The 17,814-nt window shown below is 38.2% G+C and overlaps 1 protein-coding gene across 1 annotated transcript in view; it reads left to right on the top strand.

The window, feature by feature from the left end:
* Positions 1-17,814, top strand: part of LSAMP (limbic system associated membrane protein) — a 562,686-nt gene that overhangs the window by 361,491 nt on the left and 183,381 nt on the right. Inside the window, exon 3 of the mRNA XM_087818171.1 lies at positions 4,007-4,132. Within this exon, the coding sequence (XP_087674297.1) occupies positions 4,007-4,132 (126 nt within the window). The remainder of the gene's footprint in view (positions 1-4,006; positions 4,133-17,814) is intronic.

Raw genomic sequence — 17,814 nt, 5'->3', positions numbered from 1 at the left:
AATTCTGATTGTTCTGTGGTACATGAATGACAATGAGCTTGCGGAGAAGGGTAGAAGCAAAGAAACTAGTTGTAATGCTCTTGTAGAAATTCAGACGGGGGAAAGAAGTGTTGATGGCTAGAAAGGCTAAGGGGGATAGGAATAGAGAGTAATGAATGAATCTGAAGATCCATTAGCCGCAGATCTTGAGGATCCTTTTTACATGGGACAGTAAAAGAGAGAGAGAGCTGTCAAGGGAGATAAGCTTCTTTATTTATTTTTTTTTTGGCTTGGGCAGCTGTTTGCATGATGGTGTCATTTAATGAGATAGTAAACACAGTAAGGTTTGTGTGGGCAGGAAGATGAGAACGCTCACTGTTGGATGTCTGTGAGGCATATGATGGGGATGTAGAATAGTCAAATAGAAAGCTAGGTATAAATGTCATGAGAAAAATCTGGCTGCAATTAGTGATTTGGGAGTCATCAATAACATGGCTTACACTTCTAAAGCTAGAGGGTAGATGAGATCACGCACAGTGAAGGATATGAAGAAGGAAGGCAGCGATCAAACCCTCGGGAATGCAGATATTTAAGGAACGGGGCAGGATAAGCCCAACAGTTAAACTGGAAGGCTGGCCAGAGGGCTCAGTGGAAAAGCAGCTGAGTTTGGTGACTTAGAAAGTAAGAAAAGGAAAGAATGGAAGAAAGAGATTGTGGTCAATGGAGTCATATATTTCAGAGAAAAAGAGGCTAATAACAAATATTGCTTGTTGGACCCAGAAACAATATGGTTCGAACAAATTAGTGAGCTTCCTGAGAGCAGTGTCTTTGGAGGTTAATGAGGGAAACCTGACTGCACTGCAGGTTGGAGTGTGAATGGGAGATGAAGATGCATAGGACAATTCCTTCAAGAAACTGAGAGAGAGAGAGGTTGGAAGTCAGTAGGAGGGCAACATGGGATTTGCAGAGGGATTTTTATTTTTCAGAGCAAAAGAACTACATCATTTATAAATATTTATGGGAAGAAGCTGGTACAAAGTAAAATAAAGTAGGAAGATAAATAATGGAGTGAAACCCATGGACAGTGACCCAGAGGAGGATGGAGCACAACGTCAACATGATTACATTTCTAACTATTCAACAAAAAACACTTTTTATATCTTCAGTGTCTGAGATCCTGGACCTGAGTATATTGTCCTTAATTAGAAGAAACAATATAGTTTGGTGGCCAAAGCACAGCCCTGCAGTCAGTTATTCTAGACTTTATTTCCAATTTTATCAATACTTGTCTATGTACCATTGAGCAAGTGACTCAACTTGCATGTGATGTAAAATTAAAGTCCTTGGTATATATTCCTCTCATAAAAGAGAAGTAACATGAGTAAATTGTATCATAAACAATAACTTTGTGAGAGCTCGATCACTGGAGATTTCTTTCTGTTTTATAAATTTGAATGTTTTTATATTAGGGATACAGAATCTCTCCCTCCCCAACTCCACTTTTATTTTTTTAATATCAGAACACATTTTTCTTTCCTCTATGCTGTGTCCCTTGCAATTCAGAGTTAACTACAATTTGATTAACATGAGCTCTTATAATTACTCTATAGATTCCTGTTATAGGTTTTAGATTGTTGAGAAAGGCACCTAGGATAACTAATCTTGTTTCACCATGCATTTATATTTTATTGTAGGTTTTTGGAGATATTCATAAACTTGGCTTACTCAGTTGGGAATTAGAAACTGCAGATATTCAACAACAGAACAGTTGAACATTCAGGGGCTCTGAGTTCTAAGCCCGGCCACAGTTCTTGATGGGATCACCCTTGACAAGCCATTATTCCTCTCTGTGCCTCCTGTTCTTTTCTATAAAATGGGCATAACCTTTCAGGTCCTCATTATAAAAGTCTGGAAGAATATATTGCAGGTCAATGTATTTATATAAGAAAACCTTCACCCCAATAGATAAAAGGGGAAATAGAAAATCTATAAATAGAAATTACTAAATAATGGGAGTCAACTACATTCTATTTCTGTCACTGGGTTTGATTTGGAAACACTGGTTTCTACCCAGAGGCCATATAAGATGTCCCCGTGAAAGGAGTGTTAAGATGATGAGAATTCTCCTGCCACTTCCTCCTTGTGACACTCCGATCTGGCCAGTTGCCCAAGTACCATCAGCGTCCCCTACCAGGGACCTGTGGGGATGATATGTTTGTCAGGCAGCTGCCTCTACAAACAGAAAGTGTGCCCGTTTTATTTGTCCCTACGCAGAGTTCCTAATGGGCAGGAAAAGAGAGAAAAGGTAAGACTTTCGAACTTCATGCTCTCTTGCCCTCCTCCCTCATCTTGACACACACTTTCTCAGGGGCAACATAAGCCACTAAGAATAAAGGAAAAGGAAGCCTCAGTCGTTCTGCTCAGTGGTTAGAGCATCGGCCCTCAGACTGAAGGGTCCAGGGTTCGATTCTAGCCAAGGGCAAGTACCTCGGTTGCAGGCTCCATCCCTGGCCCCAGTAGAGGTGCGTGCAGGAGACAACCAATCATTCTCTCTCTCTCTCTCTCTCTCTCTCTCTCTCTCTCTCTCTCTCTCTCTCTCTCTCTCCTTCCCTCCCACTGTCTCTAAAAAGCAATGGAAAAAATCCTTGGGTGAGGATTTTAAAAAAAAGGAAAATCACGGTCAAACCATAAACTCTGCTATTTGTAATCAGTGCATAACCTCTATGATGAAATTTGTGAGTAATTCACTTTCCACTGAGCTCACCAATGTGAGATCTAATGTGGCTGCCTGAACACTAATGAAGGAAGTCAGACGGCAGTGCAGCTAGCCCTTGGGGACTCATTTCTCACATCACCAAAAAGTAATTTTCGTCATTTTCAGCCATCTGGTAGCCTGGATTGTGAAGATGAAGTTTCATTCAAGTAGTGCTTAAGAGTGTGGGCCCTGGAGTCTGCCTAGAGTCAAATCAATTTTCTGCTTCTCACCTAGCCCCCTTTAAACCTCAGTTTCCCACCTATAAATAAAATCCTCATAGGATATTGCTTCCTTATTACAAGGAGTTATTTAGGTAATATTTGCAAAGCACTCTACATACGGTCTTATGTATACTAAATAGAGATAGCTATTACTGAATCGTTAGTAGTAGTGGAGATGTAGTTATTAGTAGTAATAGTATTTTTTTTTTAGCAGTGCCTACTTATCTGTGACATAGGCCTTATTAATTCAGTTGTTAAGCTCTGGGGTACATGATCCAGCCTGCCAGACACCAAAATAATATTTAGAGACTTTCTATTGTAGTGATTAACCAATGGTTTCTTCATGTGGCTAGATTATAAGTAGTCAGGTTTTACTGCATCGTAATAACATGACTATGCAATCTTATACTAAAAAACACTTTTTCCTGACATTTAAAGGAGAGCCCAGCCAGCGTGGCTCAATGGTTGAGCGTCGACTTAAGAACCAGGAGGTCACGGTTCCGTTCCTGGTCAGGGCATGTGCCCAGGTTGCAGGCACGCTCCCAGTAGGAGCCTGCAGGAGGCAGCCGATCAATGACTCCCTCTCATCATTGATGGTTCTCTCTCTCTCCCTCTCCCTTCCTCTCTCTGAAAACATAAAAATAGAGAATCAATTATATTGTATTCATTTTATATAATAAGAAAATAAATGTAGGTAACAGTAATAATAAAAAATTCTTCTTAATAAATGTCCATGATTTCTAATATCTAAAAAAGGTCATTCTAATAAGAAAAGAGCTGAGTTGTTTTCATTATACCACTCTGTGTATTTCCTGTAGCACTTGGCCATAGTGGGAAGAGTTGCACTTTATAGTAAGACTCATGCTTTTTATTTGCTCACTAAGCCTCTAAGGAAGTTCTAAAACACCCTGGCTTCTTAACCCCAAAATTTGGATGTTTAAAATTATAAGAGCAGTTAGCTCAAATTTGCCACTTGCAGCTGCATGGTCCAATGCTGCAAAGCTGTTTTTACTGACATAGTGACACATTCCATTTGTGTTTGTCTTTACAGTTCCACCAAAGATCTCCAACATCTCTTCGGATGTCACTGTGAATGAGGGCAGCAACGTGACCCTGGTCTGCATGGCCAATGGCCGTCCTGAACCTGTTATCACCTGGAGACACCTTACACCAACTGGTAAGCAACCCCCCAATCTCCAAAATGCCACACACTCTTTAAGTGATCCTCACACTTCTGAGATCCCATTGGATCTGAAAGGCAAGCATGTATCTTGTTATTACAACACTAATAGATTGTTGACACAGAAGTTATTTAGGGTCCTCCCTGTTCTTTGCTAATGCATTCATCTCTATAAAGTCTACAACCATGGTACAAATATATATATTTTATTTCATTCTCAATACAACACTCCCCAAAGGCAACAAATACAGATGCATTAAATACCTTAAATGACTTTATATTATGCCTAGGTGTATGCCAGTTTTGTTCTTGAGTGTCCTGGGGCAGTGTTTTGTATGGATAAAATTTACATACTTCTTTGTGTGTTTTTTATTTTGCTTTGCTTTTAACTATAGTTTCCTAATATAGTTTCCTTCACAACACCTTGTGAAGAAATTTTTCATGAACAATACAAAATTGTGACTTCTAATGTCCTGTCCTTGGCACCTGGCTCAGTGGTGGGACATTAGACGTGGACTAAGCTGCATGAGCTCATTATGGATCCTCACCTATTGATGCTAATTCAGTGAAAGTCAGAAAAATGTTTTACCAGGAATGTCTTCTGCATTCTCCTCCCCTCTTTCCCACCACCTTTACCATAACTGGGTTCTGAGGTCCTGCTGCCTTTTTTTTTTTTTTTTTAATATATCTTTATTGATTTCAGACAGAGAAAGGGAGAGAGAGAGAAAGAAACATCAATGATGAGAGAGTCGTCATTGATCGGCTGCCTCCTGCTCACCCCCAACTGGGGATCGAGCCTGCAACCCGGGCATGTGCCCTGACCAGGAATCAAACCCCAATCGCCTGGACCCTAGGTCGACACTCAACTGCTGAGCCACGCCCGACCAGGTGGTCCTGCTGCTTTTTGAACTTCATTTAACTACTTTACCAAATTATTAAGGATTAACTGTATGCATACTCTTCTACTCTGCAAATTATATTTCCTTATATGCAAAACCATGCCTTTCCAAATGATAGTCTTTGTAGAATGGAGCCTGCTGTTTAATATTTCTATAAAGAGGTATGCATTAGTCACTATTATGAAATGTCATTTCTTTTAGTAGATAGCTCCCAACTTTTAAGTGGCTTATATCTGATCTTCTCTCTTAAAGTTTCCTTATGTAAGTATCTAGAGATTTAATTTACAACAATTTTTATTTTGGAATTAACACCATGAAAAGTTGTACAAAAATAGGCATGCAAGGAAAGCTATCCTGAGATATTTTAAAAGACCAGGGTAGTATTTGGTTATAGCATCTTTAAAAACACTCTGTATTTTATGGTTTGAGAATACTGGCCTCCGTTTTTTTGTTAGCCTTCAAATTAACTTATCAAGTGAAGTTTGGACCAGTCTATGGAACGGTCTTTTATTTAGGCAGCTATTCTTGTTAGAGGTTTCTACTTTCTTGAGAAAATGTTACTCAATCCCCATTCTTACTGTTAGAGCATGCAACTTGTCATTTATTTATAGTATATAATAACAACAAATTAGGCACCTATCTGAGAGATCAAGCTCATTTCCTCTGAGATCCATTTTATACCCTCACTGGGAAAAAAATACATGTGGAGGGTAATCTGAACCTCTGGGTATCATACACCTTTCCCCTGGATTAAATTAAACCACCAAAGCACATTCTGCTTGCATGGATTATATTATCCCCCAGTCTCACATCACCTACCCCTGTCCCAAGTAGAATTGTTTTACCGAATGACAGTTTAGTATGAAAGTTATTGGCCCACATTTAAAGATGTTTTAAAAGATCTCTAAAATCATTGTATTTGTTGTAACATTCTGAGAGATTGTTAATTTTATTACATAGTTTCCTTTTCAAGAACGCTTTGAGGAAATTCTTTTTTGTTTTCATTATTTCCATTGTCCTTTTTTTAAGCAATGAATGTGGGGTTTTTTGTAAGTGAACCTAGTGAATTTTTATAAATGATCATTAGTCCTTCATTGTATTCACTATTACCAAATGCAGAGCCAAATTTATGGCCCATCTGTAAAAGAATATAGAAAATCATACATAAATTACATATTAACAGTATGAAGTGGGAATAAACTATGTGAGATTTTATGACATCAAATTCTTGCTTCCTTCCTGTTTTCTTACTATTATTTTCATATTGTCTCACCTTCTATAATTAATTCAAATGTGTATGTAAAATATACTATTTATAATCTCTTAATTTATGAAAAAAGTTGTAAAGAAAAGAAGGAAGGAAGATAGACTATATTCAATTTATAATCAAGAAATGAACTGCATTAATAAAACTTTTATTTTTTGGTGCACTATGGCCTAGTAAATGTTTTTTCTCAGGCAAAAATGGTTTTGATGAACTGAACCTAACGACGTATTCTTTTTCACCCCTTGAATTCTGAAAAATAATTAAATAGAACCAGAGTTTCAAGGCTTTCCCAGGCTTGGTCTATGAGTTTAGATGGTCACGGCTAACTCTAGTAAACTTTTAATGATAATGAACGTGTGAGCTGAACCCTGAATAACCTGGTTATTCATGATGTTTCAAATCAACAAAAATCATAGTTCAGGCCAGATTTTCCACAGTAAAGGCAGCATTTACATACACTCAGAGATCCCTCAAAATCAGCGAGAAAAACAGGTGTCTTCAGAGGGGTTCCCAATAGGCAGGCCCAGAGTCAGCAAACTACAGTCCCTGGGCCAAATTCAGCCCACTCCTCTTTTGTACAGCCTGCAAGCTAAGAATGGTTTTTAAATAGTTCGGGGAAACTTCAACAGAAGAATTCTATTTTTGTCATGCCAAAAAATATGACACTCAAATTTCAGTGCCCATAAATAAAGTTTTATTGAAACACAGCCTTGCTCACTCGTTTATATATTGCCTATGACTGCTTTTGCTCTAAAACAGCAGAGTTGAATAGTTGCAACAAAGGTGGCTTAGCCCCAAAGCCTAAAATGTTCCCTGTCTGGCCTTTTACAGCAGAGTTTACAGACAGATCTCTGTTCAAGCCTGTGGCTTGGAGCACAGGGCAAGGATTTTCTGCACTCGTCTTTGATCCCATAGGGCTTTGGAGATATCATCCATTTAGTTCCTAAGGACATCTCAAGGGAAAGAACTTTGTTTTTCTATAATCCTCTATCTAGACCCTCTCTGTGGGTCAACTTCTATTCTGGAACATGCAAAACTAGCTCCCTGATGCATTCACCAACTCAAGGGCAAACTCCAATTCTCCCTTACAACAGGCATTAATTCCCAAGCCCACTCTTTTGTCTTTTTCACATCTGACCTAAATAACCATCTATCTGATCATAATCATATTCCTGGTGACAGGAGAGAGAATTTGCTTTTACTGTCTTATGAAGGAAACTAGGAGTTTAATTTTAGTTTTTTTATTTTCATTTTTTTGTTTTTGTGGGTTACTTTCCCGTTTTTCAAAAATTGAAAATGGGATAATCCTTTTCAGCCTATAATGCAAAAACCTTTCTTGGAGACACCCAAAGAAGAGGTTGTGCTTTCTGTGTGACAGCAAGGCTACCTGCAACCCGTGGCTGTGTGAGCTAAAAATCCAGCTAGCTTTGTTCAATAATTAATTGTGCCTTCAACAGTACAAAGTGTGACTGCCTTGCAGAGGAAATGTACCTGTAATTAGCTCGACCCCACAGAGACATCAAGCCCTGAAAGGGGGACGATTCCATGCGGGGTTCACAAAGACCTGATTACTTGTCATTTGATGACATAGGGGGAGAAAGGGAAGAGTGTAAGGTATATTTTTATGAATAGAAGAATATTTATTGCCTTTTAATTCAGTGGTGTGTTTTTTTTAATTTTAGGTTGGGCCATTTTGTTTCTCTTTCTTTTGATACCTGAAGTTTCTTTGTCAAGTATACTGCTAATGTTTTTAAAGCAGGAAATTAGAAGAATGGTGAATCTTCCATATATAAAATCAAAACATATACTTGATTGAAATGGAGGAGAAGAGATTGATTGATGCATTCTGTGGTTGTCTTTCCTGTATTTCTTATTTCTTCATTTTTCTCTCCTCTCCAGATATTCTATATAGTCAAAATGATATGTCACATATGTGGTTGTTAAATGTGACCTATTTTCTCTCTTAATTAAGTTAGACTTTCATAATCCTGTAACTCCCAGAGGGCAATTGCACCGTAACATGTATTTTCTATGGAGTGTTTGATCTCCCTTCAGTGAGCAGTGCGACTCCCATATTCATTTAACTTTGTTTCTAAATCTTTCTTCTCACAATCCAGAGGAAGTCCCTTTCTCAAGTGTGCCTCATGTGGTGTCAAGATTGCTCAGGGTTACAGAAAGTTTCTGTGCATTTCATTTCTATAAAGGTTTTTACCACCTCGGTAGCTTTTTATAGCTGAAAAAAAAAGGAAGCACATTGCTGCCCTGCCCTGGCTGGCGGGGTTCAGGTGGTTGGAGCGTTGTCCCATATACCAAAGGGTTGGGGTTGAATTGCAGATCAGGGCACATACTTAGGTTTCGGGTTCAATCCCCAGTCGGTGCAGATTCAGAGGTCAGCCAATCTATGTTCTCTCTCTCTCTCTTTCTCATGTCTCTCTCTCTCTCTCTCTCTCCCTTTCCTGTTCTCTAAAATCAATAAGCATGTCCTCGGGTGAGGATTTTTTTAAAAAGTACACTTCTGATTTTAGCCATTTAGGCTGAGAACAACTTAGTTCTGTACAATTCTCAGTCCAAGCCAGAAGCTAGATCTGACATTGACACAAAGTATAGAAATCTTACCTAAGGAAAATTTTGTATTTTGATTGGATGGGTGGGAAAACATTGTGCTGGGAGGAGCCAAGAGGACTCTGGACAGTCTGAAATCCCATTTCTCATTGGATGTTAGGTTTTAATCACATAGTTTGACATTTCCTTTTAATTCATTTCCTAGTTTGAATCCTTGCCTGACGGTACTCTTAAACTTCATCAATGCTTTAACCCCACTTGCCTTCTAATTTTATAATTCACCTAATTATTGTTATTTCCAGCCTAGACTCTATCCTCATGGGCTTAGGAGAAATATATAATGATAAAATAAACTCATTTATATAAGTTGAAGTCCAAAAGTACGTGTTACAAGTAACTATCGTCTGCTCTTTTTAGTTAGCATGTTAGAATTAGTATGATTTCACACTTCACACAGAGAGTATATGATCTACAGTTTAAGTTTCAGGAAAGCCTTTCTCTGAGATTTTTCTTGTGTGGACCTTCCAGAATGTTCCATGAGTTAATCTTGGTAATATATGGATATGAAAGAATCAAACCTGAGCACTTAACAGGTAAAGCCCCTTACTAAATGGTGACAATTTAAATGAGAATAATGCTTCAACCTGTTCTACTCATTGTTTTCATTTTATTTCTTACATTTTTATTTTTAATATTCCCTTTAGAAGCAGCAGGAAAAAAATTGCTATTTTCTTGTCATTGTCTTACTTGTATATTGTTTTTAAAATATGTCATCCACTAATATAGAATTATATTCAGATTAATCTTGATCTCCATTTCATAATTTGTTCTTTGGACAAGAAGTATTTACAGAACGTTCACTCTCCAGAAGGACGAAATGAAGAGCAAGCCAGACACGGTCCCTGCACAAATGGAGCTTATAGTTCAACAAAAAAGCAGGACATTAAACTAATAATTGCATGAATAACCCCTTAATTAGATTTATATAGTAGAAAGGAAAATTATAGCATTCAATGAAACCATAAAACAGGGCCATATAGTAAAATCTGCACGGCCAGCAAAACTCCCCTGAGGGAAACTTATGCTGAGACCTCAAGGATGAATGGACCTGGCCAAGAAAATAGGGAGGGAAGAGTATCCTGGGCAGAGAAAGAGCATATATAATAATGCATTTAAGAATCCAGGGAGCATCTTTATGTGAACCCATGATGTTAGTGTTTAGTTATGCTACCTTTGTTCATGTTTAAATCTCTTTAGCACACATTATTTTTTTTTAACTTTTTAATATTCCAGTTTTTCTTTCCAAAGAGCAGAAAAATAGATAAATAAAAGTCTTGCTATGTATTTTTTTCAGTACCTTACTTACATACTGGTTTTAAATATACAATGCTGTGCATACCAACATATATACTTTCCCAGCATAGCAGGCATGTCAGTAACTGTTTGTGTGCATGAATGTATTAAATTTTGGTCAGAAACATCCTTTTCCCTCACATATGATTTCAAAATAGCCAATCAAGTAACACAAGCTCTTTTTCAGTAACCTTATCAATGGATAACTTAGAAAACGAAGACTACCCCTTAAAAAATTTAACCACATGATTACTACCATCCAAACCTTAAAAATCCTGGACACGACTCACAATAACTAGCACTGTCAACCTTTCGGTCGTCGTAGGATCCCCACAACCAGCTGCACTTGCCAAATGCCCTAGCACTCCCTCAGCACCTCACTCTTACCCTACCTGCATCGCTCATCAAATCCCCAGAATACTCTTTCTGAAGAGAAATGAGTCACCCTAGATGTATCCTTGAAAGGCTAGCTTGGACTTGAGTGTTCCAGGACATTTTGGAAGCTTGGGGGCGGTGGGCTAGCTTAATCACAAACGTTGTACATGACTTAGTAGAACATAAAAGTCCACATCTCTCAGCATCTCACCACTTCAAGTATTTTTGCCATTATTCCAAATAGTATGTATTTTTTCATATGTAAAATAAGTCAAAACATAGACTCTTTATCAAAGGTTATCATGAGAATTTAAAGAGAATATGTAAGCAGTTCTTATCATTATATTTTTCCATACATCAGCTTCCTATAATGACAGTTCATGGGGAAACTAATAATTTGGTTGAAAACAACCTCAATGCCATCTTTATGCAGGTCTATCCTCCATTTCAACACAACAACCAGGGAGATTTTGCAAATGTTCTTATCAAGATTACTTCTACTATTTTATGTCTTATACTGTATCACATCTCATCATACCCACTTGAGGTGCTTGAGGTGTTCCTTTTTCAAAAGGGCATGACAACAATGTCCTGTTAGGGAGAGATTTTCTATAGTTTTTCTTGCCCTGGCCGTGTGACTCAGTTGGTTGAGCATAGTCCCATGCACAGAAAAGGTCACCAGTTTGATTCCCGGTCAGGGAATATGTCCAGGTTGTGGGTTCAGTCCCCTATCAGGGTGCATATGGGAAGCAACCCATCAGTGTCTCTCTCTGTCACATCAGTGTTTCTCTCTCTTTCTCTCCCTCTCCTTTCCTCTCTCACTCTCTAAACAAAAAAGACAAAATCAATAAAAACATTTTTTTTTAAACTATAGTTTTGCTTTATTGTATAATATTCATCTCAAATACATAGGATTCTTTCAATGAGACACCGTGAGAAACGTTTACTGAAGATTTCTGTATCTGGGAATTTTTGTTTTGTTAATGTGTGGCGACAAAGCTTTCAGCCCTGTCACTCCAATGAACTAGTGGAGGTTGGGGGTTGGATGCCAGAAGCGCAGGCCCACCCTGGTTTTTGTAGTAGAGAACAGTTTCAGGTTGAGTCAAGGAACCTCCTTTGCAAAAAAGGAACCTCCATTGCAAAGCCATAAGTGTTATAGTACCTCCTATGATTCATTATGGACTGTTCTTCCCAGGTGTAGCCACCTATGGCATAATTGTCATTTCCACTATTAGATAATCATTAGATTTCCAAATCTGGCCAATCATCAGGATTACAAAGGGGCAACATTTTTTTTTTTTTTAAATACAGTTTCCTGCCTCAACCCACTCATCTCTTTTGGTGAATTCTAGGATTCTGTAGGAATAAAGCCACCCAGTAAGTCAAATGACCAGTCAGGTGAACAGAATAAGTGATTTTCAACTGTATTGTGCTGGAAAGTCATCTGGAGAATCCTGTTAAAATGCAAATTCTGATTCACTAGGTCTGGGGTGGGTTTGAAATTTTGCCTTTCTAATAAGCACCCAGGTAATGTTGGTGCTATGAGTCCATGGACCATATTTTAAGCGTAATTCTGGATCTTGAGATCAAAGTAGGTTGAAAGATCCTGGGGTGTTTAAATAATCTACCACAGAGGAACACGTATTTAAATCCCAAAATGTACACAGTATTCACCAAATATTATTACAGGTTTTTTTTAATATTTTAATGTTTCTGTTCCACCTTAGAGATTCAGAGATGGTTCAGAGAATAAAAATAATTTTAGTTTTAAGAAGTAAGATTGATCCCTGCCTATCAAGGTGGAATCATGATCAACAGAACTGGTATCACCTTGGAACTTCATAGAGATGCAGAATATTGAGCCGCATGCTAGACCCACTGAATCAGAATCTGCATTTTATCAAGATCCCCAGCCTTATTTGTATACATTTTAAACTTTGAAAAGCCCTAGACTAGAGGTGAAGAGACTTTGCATATAGAGAAAGCTGTTTTCCTAATTATTTAAAGTGTAAAAATTAAAGAACTTTCCCCACTTTTCTACCAACTCGTAACCCTAAACTTCATCCCCACTTCTCTTCCCTGTAAATGCATTCTTACCAAGAAAACAGGGGGGAAAGTGGGGTGGAGTTAAAATACTGTGCCATTGAACATTTATCACTTGGAAAGGACAACATCTAATGCTTTATATACTACATCAGATGCTGCTGCTAAATATTCCAGGAAAATATAGCCTAGTGTGTGAGGAAATACTGTCTGAATGACAGTAGCCACTTTTCTCATCATTTTTTACAAAGGTTTATCTGCAATATGTAGACAATAACAGGTGCCCTGCCTGCCTCACACTGCTGCTTTGAGGGATCAAATAAGATAATGAATATGAAAGTAATTAGGAAAGTGTAAAGCTCTCTACAAATGTAAGAGATTAACAGGAAGAGTGACTTGGTAGAAAGAATACAAAATTTAGAGTCAGAGAGCCTGGGTTCGAGTCTGTTCTCTACCATCCACATCACTTAGGAACTTGTTAGAAATACAAGTCATTGGACCCCACATCAGACCTACATGAATCAGAAACTCTAGGCTGAATGGTTTGTAGTTTAATAAGCCCTTCAGGTGATTCTGATACACATTAAACTTAGAGAACCCCTGGAGTAAAGAAAACACATCTCTTTGAGAAAGAATTATAGGCTATTTATACCAAGCATGGTATAGGAGTGCTTGAGATTCTTTCTGTGTAATAATAAATAAGTAGGAAATTTTTTGATGACCTGGAGAGTGTGTGTGTGTATGTGTGTGTGGTGTGTTTGAAACAATTTGATATATAAATGCACTATCACATTTCTATGGTTAGACTTTCTGTCACTTTAGATGAAGAGGTTAGAAGTAACAACTGCACAGAAATTTCCACTTTGTCTTTTTCCATCTACAGTCTAATAATGTTTGAAGCTAATATATCACTTAAAATGTGCAAACATTTCTGAAATCCTATCTTTCTCTAGGCATATTCATTTTCAGGTCTCCCAGTAGACTGAGGCTGCAATTAATTCTAATAAAACAGAGAAACCTCAATAGGTAACTCAAATGGGGTCACACTGCCCATGAAAGACATGCCAATTAAATTACCCATGTCACAAACATTTGTGAGAAGCAGACTCCTTTGCAACAACTATCTTGCCATTTCTTTTAAGTGTCATCACCCACCTTCATTCTATGCATCAAATCAGGTGTTTTTCTCAAGTTGGTCAACAATTCAAAAGCCCAGAAGGCTCTGTGAAGTCATATGATTATTAAAAGTGTCTGCTGTTGACTAACATGTTCAAATCTGATGAAGGGAAGAAAAAAGAAATAGAAAACTTTCATAATTCAGTTGGCAAATATCAATGCAAATCAGATCTAGTCCTTCAAGGTATTCTAGCAATAAAAACTGAAATGTCAGTATCTGAATGACATCAGTCTGGGTTTTTTTTGGCCTGGTCACTGAGGCTTTTACTATTATGGCTGTGGAAAGACAGTCAGCTCAGGGAGTGAGGGATTTGAAAGGCAGACAGAAAAATAGTTACTGAAAGTTAGTCGCTATAAGGCATAAAAATTCCTACCATCCCCCCAAAAATAAATATATAAAACTGTGGCAAAACTACTTCAAATTGCAACAAAATATAAACTGCAGAATTTCACCTTAAAACCAAAGTCATTCCAAATATAACACATATATTGAGGACTCGGTTGCCTGTAGGTTATGGCCACTTGCTATGAACTCGGAAGTGGGCATTTCTTTGGATAACTCTGGAATTTGGACAGCTTAGTTTGGGAGCCACCTGGGAGAAGACAAGTGGATTCCCCTTGTTAAAGAAAGAAGAGGTAGACACTTTTATATTTTAGCAAAGTAATTAATTGTGATAACTATGCCGGCTGCACCTGTAATGACTTTATAAGGCCACATACTTAATAATTAAATAGACCCACTTATTTTTTTAAACTGTCACTATAGTGTTATTAGTCAGCTTGGGCTGCCATATCAAAATACCATAGACTGGGGGCTTAAACAACAGTCATCATTTTCTCACAATTCTGCATTCTAGAAGTCCATTATACAGGCGTGGCATGGTCAGGTTGTGGTGAGAGCTTTCTTCCTTGCTTTTAGATGGCCAGTACCCCACTGTGTGCTCACCAGACCTTATTTTTGTGTGCACACAGAGAGGGAGAGCAAGCATGCTCTCTGGGATTTCTTCTTACAATGCACTAGTCCCACCATGAGGGTTGCACTCTCATGACTTCATCTAAACCTGATTACCTCCGAAGGCCTATCTCTACATACCAACACATTGGGGTTAGGGCTTGAACATATGAATTTGGGGGGGAGAGGGAGGCATAGTTCAGTTCATAGCATATCATATCTGGTCTCAAGACGCTTAGCTAATGTCTTCTTCTGAGTTCCTGGGTCACGGACCTGCAATGGCTCTGTTCTCACATTTCTTTTGGATTAGCTATATCCTGCAGTTAATCTCTCTTTTAAAGTCAGGAGACACAGCCATAGTCCAGAGACCAAATGGGAACAGTATTGCCACTCTATTGCTTGCTCCCCTCCCTAAGTCTGAATGTCCTGTCAATAGAGGAAACCTCAGGTATCTTGTCCATAATTCCAAAGAACAAGTAGGAGACCCAGAGCATGTCCTATTCTGTTATTCCTGCAGCAAACTCAGGCGAGGCTGAAAGAATAATTTGTTTTATATATGTGTGAGTAACTATAACTTTCTACCCTTGAAAGTTCCGTTGCTGGTTGTTGCTAGAGGAGATAAGTCCCCAGGAACATTTAAGCACTTTAAGGTCTCCAGAGCAGACTGACTCAGCTGCTGGGTGTCGGTGCACCAGAGCCTCTGCTGAGGCTAGTGTGCAATGTTGCTAAGCCTTTAAGAATGTAAAGGTCTGTTTCTTGTGGTTCTGCCAAGGAAGTGTCTGGCAGCAGTCACCCATAATCCTATTCTATTGTGCTGTGGAAAGGTGGGAAAAGGTATAAAGGGCTGCTACCATGGCCAGCCTGTAAGCACCACATCTTGCTTCTGATCTTAGATAGAGACTTTTTATGGAGCTAGGCTAAGAATTGTTTCAGCATATCCAGAACATCCATTTTTAATCTTGGCTTCTCAAGGTAATATCTTCCTGGGTTAAAACAGATCTTAGTATACACTGAAATATCAAGATAGGAAGCTGGTTCCCTTTCTTTGGGGCTTCTATCTTATATGTGAGAGTTCCATGAGTTTTGGACACAAAAATTATTCAGGTAACAACCTCACTAGTAGTAGTATCAACTACTGTTGTTAATGACAGAGTGCCTACTCCACGCCAGTCATGTCCTAGGTATTTGGCATTTGTAATTGACAATTTTTATAAGAGCTATTGGCCAACCATCCATGAACAATTCCATGAATTTTCAAGATTTATTCACGACCCAAGCTCAGAGCTCTATAGGCAATGACTTCGGAATTAAGAGCTGGGCCCGAGACCATTGTCCAGAGGCATTCCTGACTTTAACCAGGGACAGCAAAATCTACGAGGTATTATAGGGTTTCTGTATGAATTTGTCTCCTTGTTGATCTTTCATAAGAAACCAATTAAACATACAAGTAATATAAAGATTATATATATTTGTTTACATACTATATATTCATTTATATATAATACAGATATACACATTTGTTTGTATTATTTGTATGAAATTGATATTTGACCTTTTAGGTTTTTAAAAATAAATATTTCAATACTTTGTGATTTTTCAGTTTGTTTCAGTAAGAAACTGAGGTACAAAGCTACATTCCTGAGATCTAGTTATAGTCACAGGTCACACAGTTCTTTTTAGTAATGTTTGTCATACTTTCTTGAAATCTGTACCATCAAAATACATAGCCTCTTCCAGCTTCTGGTGGTTCCAGGTGTTTCTCGGCTTGGGGCTACATAGCTCAAATCTCTGCTTGGGTCCTCACATGGCTTTTCTTCTGTGTCTCTGTATCTAGACCCTTTCAAATACCTCTTTTCTTTATCTTATAAGGGCACCAGTCATTGAATGTAGGTTCCATCCAAATCCAGAATGATCTCATCTCGAGACCCTTAAATAAAACACCTCTGTAAAGATCCTTTTTCCAAATTAGGTCACATTCACTGGTTCTGGGCGTTAGGACTTGGATATATCTTTTTGGGGGGAGGGCCACTGTTCCACAGAAGCTAATCTGCTTTGCAGAGAAAAAAATAGAGAGTAATGAAATTTGAGTGGAACAAACCCAAATGACTTTTGAAAGGCAAACATGGGAAGCTCCAAATATTGCTGTATTCAAAGCAGATGTAATTAGATCTTGCCTTTATTATCTGTTAACTAATCTGAGAAGAGATTTTACGTACTTCACAGTTCTCTGAATTTACCTATAAAGACAAGTATATTTGTAGAAAGAAACAGAGCAAATACGCATTGCTGCTGAAAGGGCAAAATTGGAAAGCAGGCTCACCTGGGTTTGAGTTTCAGATGGTTCGCTAACTCTGACTATGGCAAAATGACTTTGTTCAGCCATACAATGACCTACCAAATGGGGCGATGATATGACCTTCTCATTATTGTTGTGGGAATTAATGAGATAAGGTTCATGAGGCTCTTCCCGTAATACCTGACCTGCTAAGCTCTTAATAAAAATAGTTGCTGTTATTGTTGTTCCATTAAAATTTCTAATGAAAAAAAGGTGTTGTCTATGTGCAAAGCACCAATCCACAAGTGACCATACCCATACAGAAAGTAAAAAAAGCAAAACAAAATAAATAACAGCTAACAATGAGACGCTTTCATCTTCCCTTCACCCCAGTGCTTTGCTGTAAGGGAGTTTTTCTGTCTTAACTGGGCTTGAACACAGTGAAATGATGGATCTTGTTCCTTCAAACGTTGCTTATAATAGATGTGTCAGGTGTCCTATTTAAAACCTAATGGTTTTACAAATGACAAGTCTTATGAAACACTCAAATTTGAGATTAAAAAGAAATATCCAGCATAATTCAGAGGAAAGCAGCCAAAGTGAGTTTTGGGTAAAAGGTTAGCAGAGAGGACATTTGTCCAGAGCTGGAAAAGAAACGATGAGTCTGGTTCAGCCTGTGTAGACTTTCTTCCTGTCTGAACACTTTGTTCACACAGCTGTAGCCTCCCTGCCCCTTGGCTGGTGTCTCCCATAACCTTTTTCTCTGGGTGCACTGAG

Source organism: Miniopterus natalensis, chromosome 6 (assembly GCF_054644295.1).
Source record: "Miniopterus natalensis isolate mMinNat1 chromosome 6, mMinNat1.hap1, whole genome shotgun sequence".
NCBI classification, from domain to species: Eukaryota; Metazoa; Chordata; class Mammalia; order Chiroptera; family Miniopteridae; genus Miniopterus; species Miniopterus natalensis.
Note: the sequence above shows the minus strand (reverse complement) of the source record. Positions and strands in the feature narration are given on the sequence as shown.